A 14,030-nucleotide genomic window follows, 5' to 3' on the forward strand; every position below is an offset into this window, starting at 1 on the left:
TGGGGGATCAGCTAATTATTTTTTTTAATGCCCTTAGCTGGAGATCACAAGTTAATTATCTCGAGAAAACAAAAGGTCATTTTCTGGAGATAACGAGATCATTTATCACAAGAAAATCATCTCAGCGAGATCACTCAAGTGTGCTCGCCTGTGAAGTTAGAGCCGGGCTAAGTCTTAAATGACGAGGACTGATCTGAATGTTATCTTTAACAGAAAGTCAGTTTACTGCCTCGGTTAGACCTAAGATGGGTACTCAGTATTTCACAGTTGCCATATTTGTCAAGATACAGCAAACAGCAGCAAACCATCTTGTTATATTGAGATGACAAAACAAAGCTTTGTTATTAATGTATTAAATCAACTATAAACCTTTTTAAAACCTGTTTTTATCTTTTTAATTTTTATTTTACAGTATATACATTCAACAGAAACTTTAAATGTGAACTGATGTTATACTATACAATAGAAATTGTTAATACCCCAGGGCCCTGGTTTCTGACCCATTCACCCAAAATGAGCTCTGGATCAAATGAGACAACTATGAGACACTTGACGGAACAAACTTAATTGACACACTTTGCATTTTTTCTTTGGCTTTTCCCTCCCAACTCATTTCCACAATGCAGAGACTCATTGTATGTGAGAACACATTTATTCAAAATTTGTTCAATCAACACATTAAAAGCAAATTCATTCAAAAAAAGTTATTTAAAATGAGTCACTGTAGCGACAATGGTTTAAAAATGGAAGCACCGGTTTAAATAAGAGTAAATGCAGAACTTTAATCTTGCCAAAACTTTATAGCATAAAACTATTTATATATAAACAAGTTAAAGTCGTGTCCTGCAGCTTGTGTGCTGATACAATAACACTTAAAAATACTGCATAGATTGTTTACATCCTGTTTTTAAGAAGAGCTTTGGCTCATCAGCCCACCTACAGCAGGTAGATTGGTAAACCATAGACCACAGGTGCAGCTCCTATGAGGTGTTTCAGGTGTGTGGCCTGACGTGACGGACCCATATAATCCAGGAGGGGAGCTCCAGACCCAGCAGATAACCAGGACTCCAACAAGGCCTTAGTGAATCGATCGATATCCCGATCTGTCACATCCCACAGGTTTCCCAAAACAAAGGGGCTATGGGAAAAAAAACAAAAAAAACAATGAAATTATGACTAGATAATAATCAATGAAACTCATTTTACTGTTGTGAGAAAAGCCCATAAAGTAGTCTCAATGCATAACTTCACTGAAAACAAACACAAATTGAATTCAGCTTTGTGGATCTGCTAAATCCCACTGTGGATTTGATTTATTTCTAACTTATCTACACAGTGTGAACCATAACTGAGTGAAGACAGATATCTCACCATCCTGCTATGAGGTAGTTGAGGATGATGCCTTGTCCTTCCTGATCCCCGCGCACTGCCAAAGCGGCACTGCTGCAGCCAAAGAGCAGCGAGGCTGCTCTCATCTGCCGTTTCAGGACCGCCTGGCTGTCGAGGAAACGGGCGCCTGCACCGTGACCCACATAACTAAAAGCACCCCAGGGGTAAGAGGGACAAAGATTCATTTCATTTGAATGATCTATTCATACATTGTTGTGAACTATAACCAGTGCTTACTCTATGAGGTTACTTGAGATCGTCACAAACTCACATGTACAGATCCTTAGTCGCAACAGCTTCTTCCAGCTGGCCCGAGTCAGGAGCTGCGCCACACACACCGTCCCAATCTAGTTTACTTTAATAAGAATAGTAATGTTGTAAATGGGGAGGAAAACAGACTGGTGACAGAAAGACATACTGACGAATCTATGAGCGTCTCACCTGCTGAACCATTCCTTGAATCGGTCTTGAGAGTTTCCTAAATTGGCGTCAGGGTCCAGCACGTAAAACACCTGTTTCGTATCCACACCTTGCTTCAGGATGGACTTAGAGTCAGTCTGCGAGGAAAGATTCAAACAACAATAACCACCTCCGAACTCAGCTGCTAGGAAGTAATTTACATCGGCATCACGTGGCATATCGGCTCAGTATGGAGCTTAACCTTACCTCTCTCTGAATGCTCAGTCCGATTAGTGAGTGCAGAGAAGGCATCCGACTGACAGAATGAGATCTTAAGATGGAGATGCTCTCCCATGGCAACTTTTGAAGGTACTGCAAACAAAGCAGGACAGAAGTTGACAGGAGGACAGATACAAGTGTCTTTGCTCTCAAAAAGCACCTTTATGTACAAATCAGACTATAAGACAATTCAGTATTTAACAGATGAGGAAGCCAACCTTGTCCAGGATGAGAACCACGTGACCGTTAGGCTCATTCCTGTCGGCGAGGTGAGACACCGCTGCATGGAGAAGCTGGTCACACTCCAAATCCCACTGTGGAGAAACTCCCAGAGCAAATCTTTTCAGGTCTTCTTGGGAGAGCGCAGGAGAGGCAGACAGCATGGCCTGAAACACAAGTCACAAGTGTTAGAGGTTGTTGTTTTGTCTCTTCCTTTTTCCCAGCTGCCTTTTTTTAGATCAAGACATGTGGATGCTAAAAAACAAAACAAACCTTCAACATCTCCTCACTGACTGTCACTCCCTTTGCAGATAAGGACTTGCAAAGGTGCTGGGCCTGTTTGGAGAGCTCGGGATCCAATGAAAGAGGTAGAAGAAAGCTCTTCCAGCATCCCAGCAATCCCTCCATCTCCTTCAACATTCGCTGAAAGAGAGATAGAGAAGCGGTTTAACAAGAGTGAAAATGCGTAAAACAAAGTGTCTTGTTTTCTTTGTCTACGTCTCCGGGTGTAAGTATATAACATTTAGTGAAATCAACAGTAATTCTGACTCCCTCATTCTTCGCCACTTACCTCAACTCGAGAGTCGAGCGCCCTGCGGCCCTCCCACCACTTGGCTTTCTCAGACACACAGCTCACAGCCTTCTGCTCCACCTGAATACCATCTATCTCCTGCACCAGCCAACTAATTGGGTGCTACAACACAGAGACAAAAGGATAGGAATGTGACTTGTGTGTCCATATTACTAAAACCACAAGCATTTACACTTCACAGCTGTCTGGATTCAGATTGTGGCTACTAGTATATAGATATAATTTACCATCCTCACCTGCTGTTTAGAGGTTGGGATGTGAATAGTGACCGGGGCAGACCCCTTCTCGAGGCGGGACAGTATGATGCTGTCACCCATCTCACCAGGTTTTAGTCCAAGCACAGACATCACACACACCGTCACCCCTGTGGGTCACATAAGCATCACTTTGCCATTACCTCTCATGAAATGTGCAAACTGCATTTTGTTGGAACGACAATGTATTGATTATTTTTTTACCTTCGGGAAGGTGTTGAACGTGCTGGATAAACTCTTGACAGTGGCTCTTGGGGAAGGTGGAGGAGTCAGCTGTCGGAAAGGAGAAAATGTTCTCCAGCTGTGACAACATCTGTTCGGTACAGGTCTTAGGCTCGCTTGGCTCATCTAGACTCAGAGCATCCATCTTGTCTGCTAGCTCATTGGACGCCTTTTTGAGCTTTCTGTTACGACGACACAACAAAGCAACAATGTTTGAACACAAAAGAAGTTTAGCCTTGAGCTAGCAGATGTAGAAACATTTGACTCAGCGCTACACACACAAACACGTATGCTTACTTGAGACAACTGGCTAAATGCCTGATTGTGCGATGCCGACTTGTAATGCCCAAGGACAGGGCGTGCAGCATCGCTGTAGTTATTGGGTCCTGCTGTCCCATAGTAAGAGCCAGAAGACCACAGAGGGTCGTGTAGATGGTCGGGGACGGGAAGTGCTGAACGGTCAACCAGGCGGAGCGGAGCAATGACTGAACGTCCTCCAGAGAAAGATTGTCTGAGAGAAATCACATCGCAGAATATCTCAGAGATGCTTCCTTTGTAATAACACTGTCGCCGCAGAGTTACGCTCCTATGAAAAGGACACGTTACATCACAAAGATGTGACTGTAGCAGGGTAAATTCTCACCTGGCCTGGTGTCTGGTTGAGACAGGTGGGTTTGTGGACCTTCTCTCGGATGACCTCTGCTCCTCAGTTCGAACAAGTCGTCTCTCTCCAAATCACGGCACATATCCCTCCGCAACACCTCAAAATCTACGTCTGGAAAAAAGCCGAAGGAAAGATTAGATCTCTGGACTTCAATTAAAATTGTCTTAGATAATGTGACAGCTTTATTCTTCTGGCTATTTCATGGCATCTTACATATTCTGTGGTTTTGTCATAGTGGCTTAAAGAAAACCCAAAACTAAAACGAGAAGAAGCTGATGATTCCAGGAGGCATCATATCTAAATGAAATGCTTCGGTATGTAATGTGGTGTGATGTGTACACACCGATGTCTTTGCTTGAAGCAGAATTGTCTTCAGTCTCAGTGTCCGACGTCCTAAGCTGCTCAATGCTTATATCCAGAACTTCTGTGGTTTCCTCCTCGATGGCCCTCATCTTGTCTGGCTCCTCGACTGAATCTGCCTCCGCATTGGACAGCTCCTTTCTGCTTCTTCCTCTTCTCGTCGAGGCAGCTTTAACCGCTAAAGTCTCGTCGTCGTCAGAGGAGGTTACCCGAGCCAACGCAGTGCTCTTCTTAGCCCTTGTCTGCCTCTTAGGTGGGATCTTCTCTGCAGGCGGGTCTGGGGCTGTTTTACTGTTTTGGGCAGCTCTTCTTGTGGTGGTTCGCTTTTTAGGGACGTCTGTGCTTTCTTTGGGCTCTGTCTGTGTATTGGCTTCTGTGTCACTCTCGTCGCTAAACTCCACCTGTGTAGACATATTAAAAAAAGAAGATAATTCATAAAGGATTTTCATAAAAAGAATTAAAAAAAACCTCTACTCTGATTAGACGCTTACTTTGAAACGTGATTTCTTGGTGCGTCTGGGGGCAGCAGGCACGGGTCGGGCTTTGTCTTGGGTCGGTGACACCTCTTCATACACATGAAACTGTAGCTTGGAAGCAGTCCTCTGTGCTTTCTGCACTGAGGCAGGGGCTTTTACTTTGTGAACAGGAGTACAGGCCAAAGTAGGTACCACTGTGTTAAAGTCAAAAGAGCCGAGCTCCCTGATAGAGGTCTTTGACTTAACCGTCACTGGTGTCATAGGAACCAGTCCCTTTGCTTTGGTCGAGGAGCTCGTCACTTGAATCTTGGGCTTGACAACCTTGACCTTCTTCGCCTCTTTTGTTTTGTCGGGAACGTCTGCGTTTTTAGGTTTCTTGAGCAAAGACGAGGGAAGCGCTATTTTCTGTTCTGATTTCAGCTCTTCATCCACTTTTGGTGCATTCCAAGTCCAAACATCTGAGAAGAGCTCCTCTGGGGTGCATCCCTTTTTGGCAGCCAAGGTAACCAATGACACTATGGCTTTGGTTGCGATTAAGCCTGCTTTGATAGGTCTTAGCACAGGAGAGGGTGTGGACTCAACAAATGCTAAGCCAGCCTCCAGTATTTTCCATATACCACAGATCTTTTCATGCCTTGGTTCTAGACCAAACAGAGCCATGCGAAGGTACACGCGGCCCACTAAGTCCTGCATCAGGGCGGGTTTGGTGAAACCTTTGGCAGAGCCACAGGGAGGGAAGAGTTTAGCCAGTTTTGCCCCAAGTTTGGCAGAAACACTCTTACAGCGAGCTAAAGTTGCCCACTGAAGTTTAAAACTGACTCTGGCTTCATTGGGATCCAGCTGGAGAACCAGATCAGCCTGTGTAGTTGCCCAGCGAGCAGTGGCACGGCCCAGGCAGGGCTCGGAGCAACAGGGGCACTGGCAGTCACAGTCATGGGCCAGGGAGGACAACCAGCGACGAGGCTGAGCTTTAAGAGGCGGGGAACTGGCAAGATCCCTCACTACAGGTTCTTTGGCACTCCACCTAGTGCTCAGGATGCCCTTGAAATCATCCTCTATGGTCGGAAGGGGAGACTGAGATTTCTGTGCTGGGCGACCTTTCCGAGGTTTGATTTTCACCTCCGCCTTCTGCACCTGATCGGAGAAATCTGAGGAAAAGAATTAACAGATAACATTTTATGTAGAATTATTCACCTGGCCAACATCATTTTTAATTACAAGCTGATCAAATTACACAGTTTTACTGTAAGTAAAACAATAATATTAAATCAATATCCAGCTCTATTTGAGCTGTGTGTATTGAACAGACCTGTGCAAAGCTCCAGAAGGTTTCTGACTTTGTCTAAATCGATTCCACTTTCCTCTCTCTCCCCCTGCATCAGCTCCAGCTCAGCTTTGATCACCAGCAGCTCAGCGCATCTTTAAAAAAAAAATTGTTTCACTAGATCAGAGTGGCCTTCACATTATATCAAAGTGGAAGAGGCTGCAACCTGTCGGTGAGTTTAGCATCACACGCTACAACATGAAAGATCAGTCCACTAGTTTACGTTACATTTTAACCCACTACCATGTACATACCGGCTGAGTGCTTGCAGCTTGATGGCTAGTTTAAGTGCTTCTAGGCATTGCAGCCTGGCATCGTTGATGGCCCCGCAGTTGCTCCTCACAGCTACCATCTTCACAGAGCAGTTCAACAGCTCTGAGAGTAGCTGCCACTTCATCACCAGGTTATCGCCTGCTCAAAGACCAAGGCATGGAGCAGAGTAGAGAGATCAGCGTGGTAGACAACATTAGAACAAACCATCAATGAGGCATTAGCAGCTTTTTCATGTATCGTCGTACCTTGGTCGATGAAGCGCACGTCTGAGCTGCCGCCGTTCGATCCGTATAGGCCCTTCCCCACTAAAGTGAGCAGCAGGCTGCAGAGAAGCTTCAGACTTTCGTACAGGGCAGTGTCTGAACTTTTTATACCTGAAACACACAAACAAACAATCCTTAGCTCACCTATTCTCACAATGCAAAATTAAAAACAAAAAATGTTCATATTAACTGTAGCAAACACTTGAACTAACCATGCTGTGTGATACGGCCCCGCTGGACTTGAGGCAGTGCGGCCGTGTCCAAACCCAGATAAGAACTGCAGATCTGGAGGGTCCGAGCACGCAGCAGGTACCAGCTCTTTGACTGCCTCTGCTCGTTCACTTCTTTAAGCACGTCGCACAGATAAGGCACCCCAAGATCCACCTGACATGTGGTCAAACAGGAAAGGGGAAATTTGATTCGATCACCCGTTACAACAACAACAACAACAACAACAAAAAAGCACTGCACATACTGGTTGCAGATATGTTTCCTACCTGTCCTGTGCTGTAACAGTACTGAGCTTTCAGCAGAATGGCCATCATAGAGAGAGAAGAAGGTCCCTCGGCAGTGCAGTCTGAGGCGACGAACTTTTCTGCTTGCTCGAGCTGTGCCTGAAGAAATAACGTAATAAACAATAAAATAAACAAAGTGAGACAGAGCACATGAAGTTAGGTATTATATGTTTTATATTAGAAAACTGCATTACCAAAGCCAGTTCGGGCATGCCCATGTCCAGAAGAATGCTGGCTGATTGACAGAGGGCGCTGGCACTTCCGTGGGCATCGGCAAGGTGACGTGAAAGTCCAATCGCAAGTTGGTAAGCTTCCAAAGCCTTCAGAGGCTACATAACAGGACGAGGATATTAAATAAATATACAGATACTGTAATTACCAATTACATTAAGAATCTATATTCCCCTAACACACCCAAGCCTTCCTTGAACACATTCATCACCTTTCCCATAAGTTTGAAAAGAGCCGCCATCACGGCAATGGCGCTACAGGTCTGTTTGGGGTTTCTGAGCAAAGGCAGCGCTCGACACTGCAGAAGAGCGGACCACTCATCCAGGGCTCGTTCCAAAGGCTTGCACAGCTCTGAAAAGAGAAAAAAAATATTGTCTATTAATCTCTCACAGAGACGGTCGTAGGTGTCTACAGTAAGTGACAGATGATATGAACAGAGGGGTTCTTACTGTTCTCTGCGCCCAGGTTGAAATGCAGGCCTTCGTACACCTGTATGCTGTCTTGTGTCTTCTGCTTGTCTTCGTAATCAAAGTCATTGGTTCCTATGGGGTTGGACACACAACGCATCTGCTCGCGCAACTCTCGCTGTTTTTTGTCTCTTTCGATGGCCTGGCCCAAAAAACACACACACAAACATCATTAATTCATCACAACAGACTTAACTCACGATTGTTTTATACAGTCTAATATCACGTCCTTCAGTTCTTGTATGTATAAATTCTAAATCCTGCCACTTATTTACAAGTACCATTAATGAAGCATGATGATATCATGACAGAACCAACTGAGCTCACCTCCTGAAGATTCTTCTCAAGAGTGCAGATATAGAGCCAAAGCAAAGCATGGGCCTTGTCATCCTTCAGTCTGTCAGCATTCTCTGGAGTCTCTGCTTCTTCTTCAAGCAGCCGCAAAGCTTCATGAACAAAATCCACTGCCGTGCTGTGTGGTTACAAATCAACATAATGAACATTAAAGATACAGCAAAACCGTTTATGTCTCTATTAAAAGAAAATAAGAGTAAATAAGAGCTCCTACCAGTCAGTTTGTTCACTGAAATCCTGATAACACACAACTTGGGCCATTTCACAGAGGTACACAGCACGTAAATGGGTGTGGGTGCTCTCCTCATGACAGATGTCCAACAGATCACAAAGTGTGTTGTAACGCTCCTGGGCTGTGTCTCCTGCCACCTCCTTATAGGCACGCAGCTCTTCCTCCAAAAGGCAAAGCATTACTCTCTCATCAGGGACGTCTGGACCAAAACCATCGTGTAATGTCCTGTTCCAGGACAGGACAGGACAGGACAGGACATGCCAACAGCTGTAAGTTTCTTAACTTTCTTAATAACAAAATATATTGAAATGTATCTGTACCGGAGACGGACGTCCTCCTCAGAATTACGGGCTGCGTCGGTCTTCGTTTTCACCCAGAGAGAGACCGGTTCGGCCATATGAGTAGTGATTTTGTCCCCCAAAGCCTTCAGCCACAGGATCACCCAATCTAACGCTCGTTCCAGTTGTCCGGCCCGTCGAGATGTCTGCACAGCCAGCATGAAGGGCCGGCTCAACTGGGTAGTCAAAAGACAGGATAATAACAAAGATGACTGTAAAAACACAGAGGTAATCTTGCGTATGGCGACATATTGTAAGATGTGAAGCACGATCAAATAAAAAACACACTTAAAGAGCTTACCCTATCGACGGAGAGCGAGGCAGGGCAACTCTTGCATAGATCCCTGCAGAGGATCTCAACTAGCATGAAGGCCTGGTCATAGAGACGGCGGTTGTACAATCCACAAGCTAAGTTACTCACAGCAATCACTGCAAAAAAAGAAGAAACTGTCAGAATAATGTCTATATACTGTATATAGCAATTTAAGTCAGCATGTTTCAGAACCCCTCAAGTCACAACATTAATCATTCGTCACCTGCTTTGACGAGAAAGTTTTCACTCGACAGTTTACGCAGTTCAGTCATCATCTGTCCAGCTGTGGCCTGGCAGTACAGCAGCACCCTGTCAAGTGTGTCGTCGTCCTCCAGCTAACAACAACAAATGACAATCAGTGAATAAGCCTACGTCAGTTCACAACACCAACAAGATGTAACTTCTAAACTATCATCATCATCACAAAACTGGACATGACAGAAGCAGCTGACCTGCGATGCGAGCATGCTCTCGTAAGCAAATACGAAGCCTTGGTAAATACTGAAGCACAGAGCCTGCTGCAGTCTGCCGCCTTCAGCCTGGCCTGTCAAGTTCTGTAAAAGAAAGCAAAGCCACGGATGAGTAATCTGTGCAAATGAAACCTCTAACGTCTAATAACTCCTCACTCACCTTCTTTAACATCTTTAATATCCGTTCCTGGTGCTCCTCAAGAAAAGAAAACCAAGCCAGGAGCACAGATCCACTCAGTCCTTTGCTGTGGCCACTTTCCACAGCCCACACGACCAGCCCGCAACCTTCCAGGACCGCATGAGCTTCCTGGTCCCCCAGGACTGCCGGAAGAGACCTCAAGGCCCTGGCACACTCTGTCAAAGCTTGGCCACTCTCCCCACCAGCCTTCATCGTAGAATGAATTTTTACCGCCCATTTGCCGAGCACTGCAACCGTGCACCGACAGTCGGCGTGGTCTCTGATCCTACTCTCAATTTCATTCACGAGGGTGGAAGCTGGATCATAGTGGCCAGCCTTACAAAGCACCTTCAGTACAATCAGCACCATTTCAGAAAGCACATATAAACCTGATGTCTCAGCAGATTGCTTAGGTGTGTCCCCCTTACAGCCTTCACTCCAGCATCTCTTGAAAAGGGCGCACATTTCCTGAAGAAGAAAATCAGCGTCGTCCTTGGTCTTCGCTCCACAGCTACTCTCAAATTCAGTGATGGCGTCCTCTGTGTATATGGGAGCTTTGGAGATGGGGGTCGATGCGCTTTCTGCGTCCAACAACAGGAGGAAGCTCAGAGCTTGCATCTGGCAGTGGAGTTTGTCGCGGGGGTTTACAATCTTCCGGTCTTTGGTGGCAGATAATCCGTTCCAAAGCACCGAGAAGCAGCTCCGCACCAGAACACAGTAGTCCTCAGCCTGTGGACCATACAACAGCAGTGATCCAATGAAATAGAAACATATATATCTAACACAACTCTGTAAAAAAAAAATGTGATGCATACCTGTTGGGGTGGGGTAAGCCTGCTGTAAAGCAACCCAGCGACATGGCTGCATAGACTTTGAGCTTCTAGGGAGCTTAGCTTCTTGACAATATGGAAAATGATCTTTTCCATGTACAGAGGTGTGCTCTGAGCAATGACTGCCGCAGAGACATCGTAGCCATGTAGGGAAACCTCCACCAGCTGCACCAAGTGACCGACATGGTCAGAGTCAGGAGAGCCAGCTCCAAGGTGATGGTTACAGGCTCGGATGACCCTGTCACACAGCGTGCGACCCTGGAGGCCTGGTGGACTTTTTACATAACTCTAAAAAGATATTAAAAAGAGATTAAAAACATGTTTCATACACAAAAATATGTCTAATATCACCGGGTTCATGGAGGCAGATGAGCCTCTAATGCAAGAGTGTCCAAACTTTGACAATGTGAAGATGCCCAGGGGCCAAAACAAACGTTTAAAAAATGAAAAATACAAATAAAAGTTACATACAAATGTCCTGTAAGAATTCTGTTTTCATTGTCACAATTATTATTTTTTTTTTTTTTAAATGGCAGCATCACCAAATCTAACCTAATCAGGTGTGAACACATCTAAAAATAAATTCATCCTTTCGAACAAAGAATAAATTGTATGGAACATGTTAAACTTACAAATCTCATTTAAACGTGACATATTGTGAGTAATGTGAGTAAGTCTGTTAACATTTAAGTTTGAAACCTATCACTCTTCACAGATTTATAACATCACATCCTTGAAATAAAAAAAAAGTTCAAATGCTTCGTTATGTCAACCCAAAAAAAAAGGAAAATCTTCCAGTCATCCAGTATCAGACAATCCCAAAAATGAAGCTTCTGACTGCGGGCCGTGATTGGCCCGCGGGCCGTACTTTGGACACCCCTGCTCTGACGTTATTTAACAGTGAGCTCTCACCTTCAGCTCTTGGAGCAGAAGCTCCGTCTCCTCCACTGAAGCTGTCCTCCTGATGTACTCGTCCACCTTCAGACACTTCATGTCGCCAGCTGCGGAGAAAACAAACAAACTCAGCTCAGCTGTGAACGTTAACGACAGCGTGAACGTTAACGTCTGCCTAACGTCACCGAGACTTACTTCACAAACAGGAGAGCTTCTTTGTTCACCGCAGACAGACACCGTCCTTCATAATAACAGGATGAAGCAGCAGCGCAGGTTGTTGTTGTTGTTGAGTGAGTTAAAAAAAGAAGAAGATTCAAATCCTCAACAACAATCATGGAAACTTCAGCGCCGCGCACTGCGTTTTGAAAGGTGTCTGCTAACCAATCCGACTGCACTTCCGGTTCTTACCCGGAAATACAATGACTTATGGTTATTGTAGTTCTATTGTCATAATTTAAAAAAACTACAAGAAAAAATCCCCAAATAAGCGCATTCATCATAGATGGTAATAAAAAGGGTTAATTATATTATTGCAGGTCATATAATAATAATAATAATAATAATTATTATTATTATTATTATTATATGACCTGCAATAATATAATTAACCCTTTTTATTACCATCTATGATGAATGCGCTTATTTGGGGATTTTTTCTTGTAGTTTTTTTAAATTATGACAATAGAACTACAATAACCATAAGTCATTGTATTTCCGGGTAAGAACCGGAAGTGCTGTCGGATTGGTTAGCAGACACCTTTCAAAACGCAGTGCGCGGCGCTGAAGTTTCCATGATTGTTGTGCTTTCTCTCTGCGCCAACAACAGGAGGAAGCTCAGAGCTTGCATCTGGCAGTGGAGTTTGTCGCGGGGGTTTACAATCTTCCGGTCTTGGTGCAGATATCCGTTCCAAAGCACCGAGAAGCAGCTCCGCACCAGAACACAGTAGTCCTCAGCCTGTGGACCATACAACAGCAGTGATCCACGGAAATAGAAATATATATATCTACCACACACTGTAAAAAAAAGTGATGCATACCTGTTGGGGTGGGGTTAAGCCTGCTGTAAAGCAACCAGCGACATGGCTGCATAGACTTTGAGCTTCTAGGGAGCTTAGCTTCTTGACAATATGGAAAATGTCTTCCATGTACAGAGGTGTGCTCTGAGCAACGACTGCCGCAGAGACATCGTAGCCATGTAGGGAAACCTCACCAGCTGCACCAAGTGACCGACATGGTCAGAGTCAGGAGATCCGCTCCAAGGTGATGGTTACAGGCCGAGATGACCTGTCACACAGCGTGCGACCCTGGAGGCCTGGTGGACTTTTTAACATAAGTCTGAAAATATTAATAAGAATTAAAAACATGTCATACACAAAAATATGTCTAATATATCCGGTCATGGAGGCAGATGAGCCCTAATGCAAGAGTGTCCAAACTTTGACAATGTGAAGATGCCCGAGGCCAAAACAACGTTTAAAAAATGAAAAATACAAATAAAAGTTACATACAAATGTCCTGTAAGAATTCTGTTTTCATTGTCACAATTATTATTTTTTTTTTTTTTAAATGGCAGCATCACCAAATTAACCAATCAGGTGAACACATCTAAAAATAAATTCATCCTTCAAACAAAGAATAAATTGATGGAACAGTTAAACTTACAAATCTCATTTAAACGGTGACTATTGTGAGTAATGTGAGTAAGTCTGTTAACATTTAAGTTTGAAACCTATCACTCTTCACAGATTATAACATCACATCCTTGAAATAAAAAAAAAAGTTCAAATGCTTCGTTATGTCAACCCAAAAAAAAGGGAAAATCTCCAGTCATCCAGTATCAGACAATCCCAAAAATGAAGCTTCTGACTGCGGGCCGTGATTGGCCCGCGGGCCGTACTTTGGACACCCCTGCTCTGACGTTATTAACAGTGAGCTCTCACCTCAGCTCTTGGAGCAGAAGCCGTCTCCTCCACTGAAGCTGTCCTCCGGATGTACTCGTCCCCACCTTCAGACACTTCATGTCGCCAGCTGCGGAGAAAACAAACAAACTCAGCTCAGCGTGTGAACGTTAACGACAGCGTGAACGTTAACGTCTGCCTAACGTCACCGAGACTACTTCACAAACAGGAGAGCTTCTTTGTTCACCGCAGACAGACACGTCCTTCATAATAACAGGATGAAGCAGCAGCGCAGTTTGTTGTTGTTGTGTTGAGTGAGTTAAAAAAAGAAGAAATTCAAATCCTCACAACAATCATGGAAACTTCAGCGCCGCGCACTGCGTTTTGAAAGGTGTCTGCTAACCAATCCGACGCACTTCCGGTTCTTACCCGGAAATACAATGACTTATGGTTTTAGTGTAGTTCTATTGTCATACCTAAAAAACTACAAAAAAATCCAAAAGAAGCGCATTCGTCATAGATGGTAATAAATAAGTTAATTATGTTATTGTAGGTCATTAATAATAAAAATAATTATTATTATTAGAGTAAAGTAG

The 14,030-nt window shown here is 44.3% G+C and overlaps 1 protein-coding gene across 2 annotated transcripts; it reads right to left on the bottom strand.

Annotated features, from left to right (window-relative positions):
• Positions 1-593: 593 nt before the first annotated feature.
• espl1 (extra spindle pole bodies like 1, separase) lies at positions 594-13,695 on the bottom strand. 2 transcript variants are annotated; one of them, XM_027279555.1, is made up of 32 exons: positions 13,653-13,695; positions 11,555-11,643; positions 10,628-10,930; positions 9,795-10,541; positions 9,617-9,718; positions 9,388-9,499; positions 9,153-9,280; positions 8,834-9,027; positions 8,496-8,738; positions 8,255-8,399; positions 7,910-8,069; positions 7,672-7,811; positions 7,424-7,558; positions 7,212-7,328; positions 6,927-7,098; positions 6,697-6,825; positions 6,433-6,589; positions 6,164-6,273; positions 4,870-6,002; positions 4,362-4,779; positions 3,998-4,129; positions 3,652-3,865; positions 3,337-3,536; positions 3,115-3,242; positions 2,858-2,980; positions 2,560-2,709; positions 2,286-2,453; positions 2,056-2,160; positions 1,831-1,946; positions 1,661-1,744; positions 1,372-1,536; positions 594-1,138 (listed from the first exon to the last, which is right to left on the bottom strand). In XM_027279555.1, the coding sequence occupies exons 2-32, from the start codon at positions 11,633-11,635 to the stop codon at positions 937-939; spliced, it is 6,513 nt and encodes a 2,170-aa protein (XP_027135356.1). In that variant the 5' UTR covers positions 11,636-11,643; positions 13,653-13,695; the 3' UTR covers positions 594-936. The 2 variants fall into 2 exon arrangements, with proteins under 2 accessions (XP_027135356.1, XP_027135355.1); XM_027279554.1 differs by lacking the exon at positions 13,653-13,695 and adding an exon at positions 11,732-11,938.
• Positions 13,696-14,030: the final 335 nt, after the last annotated feature.

This window comes from Larimichthys crocea, chromosome VI (genome assembly GCF_000972845.2).
Source record: "Larimichthys crocea isolate SSNF chromosome VI, L_crocea_2.0, whole genome shotgun sequence".
Classification (NCBI taxonomy): Eukaryota; Metazoa; Chordata; class Actinopteri; family Sciaenidae; genus Larimichthys; species Larimichthys crocea.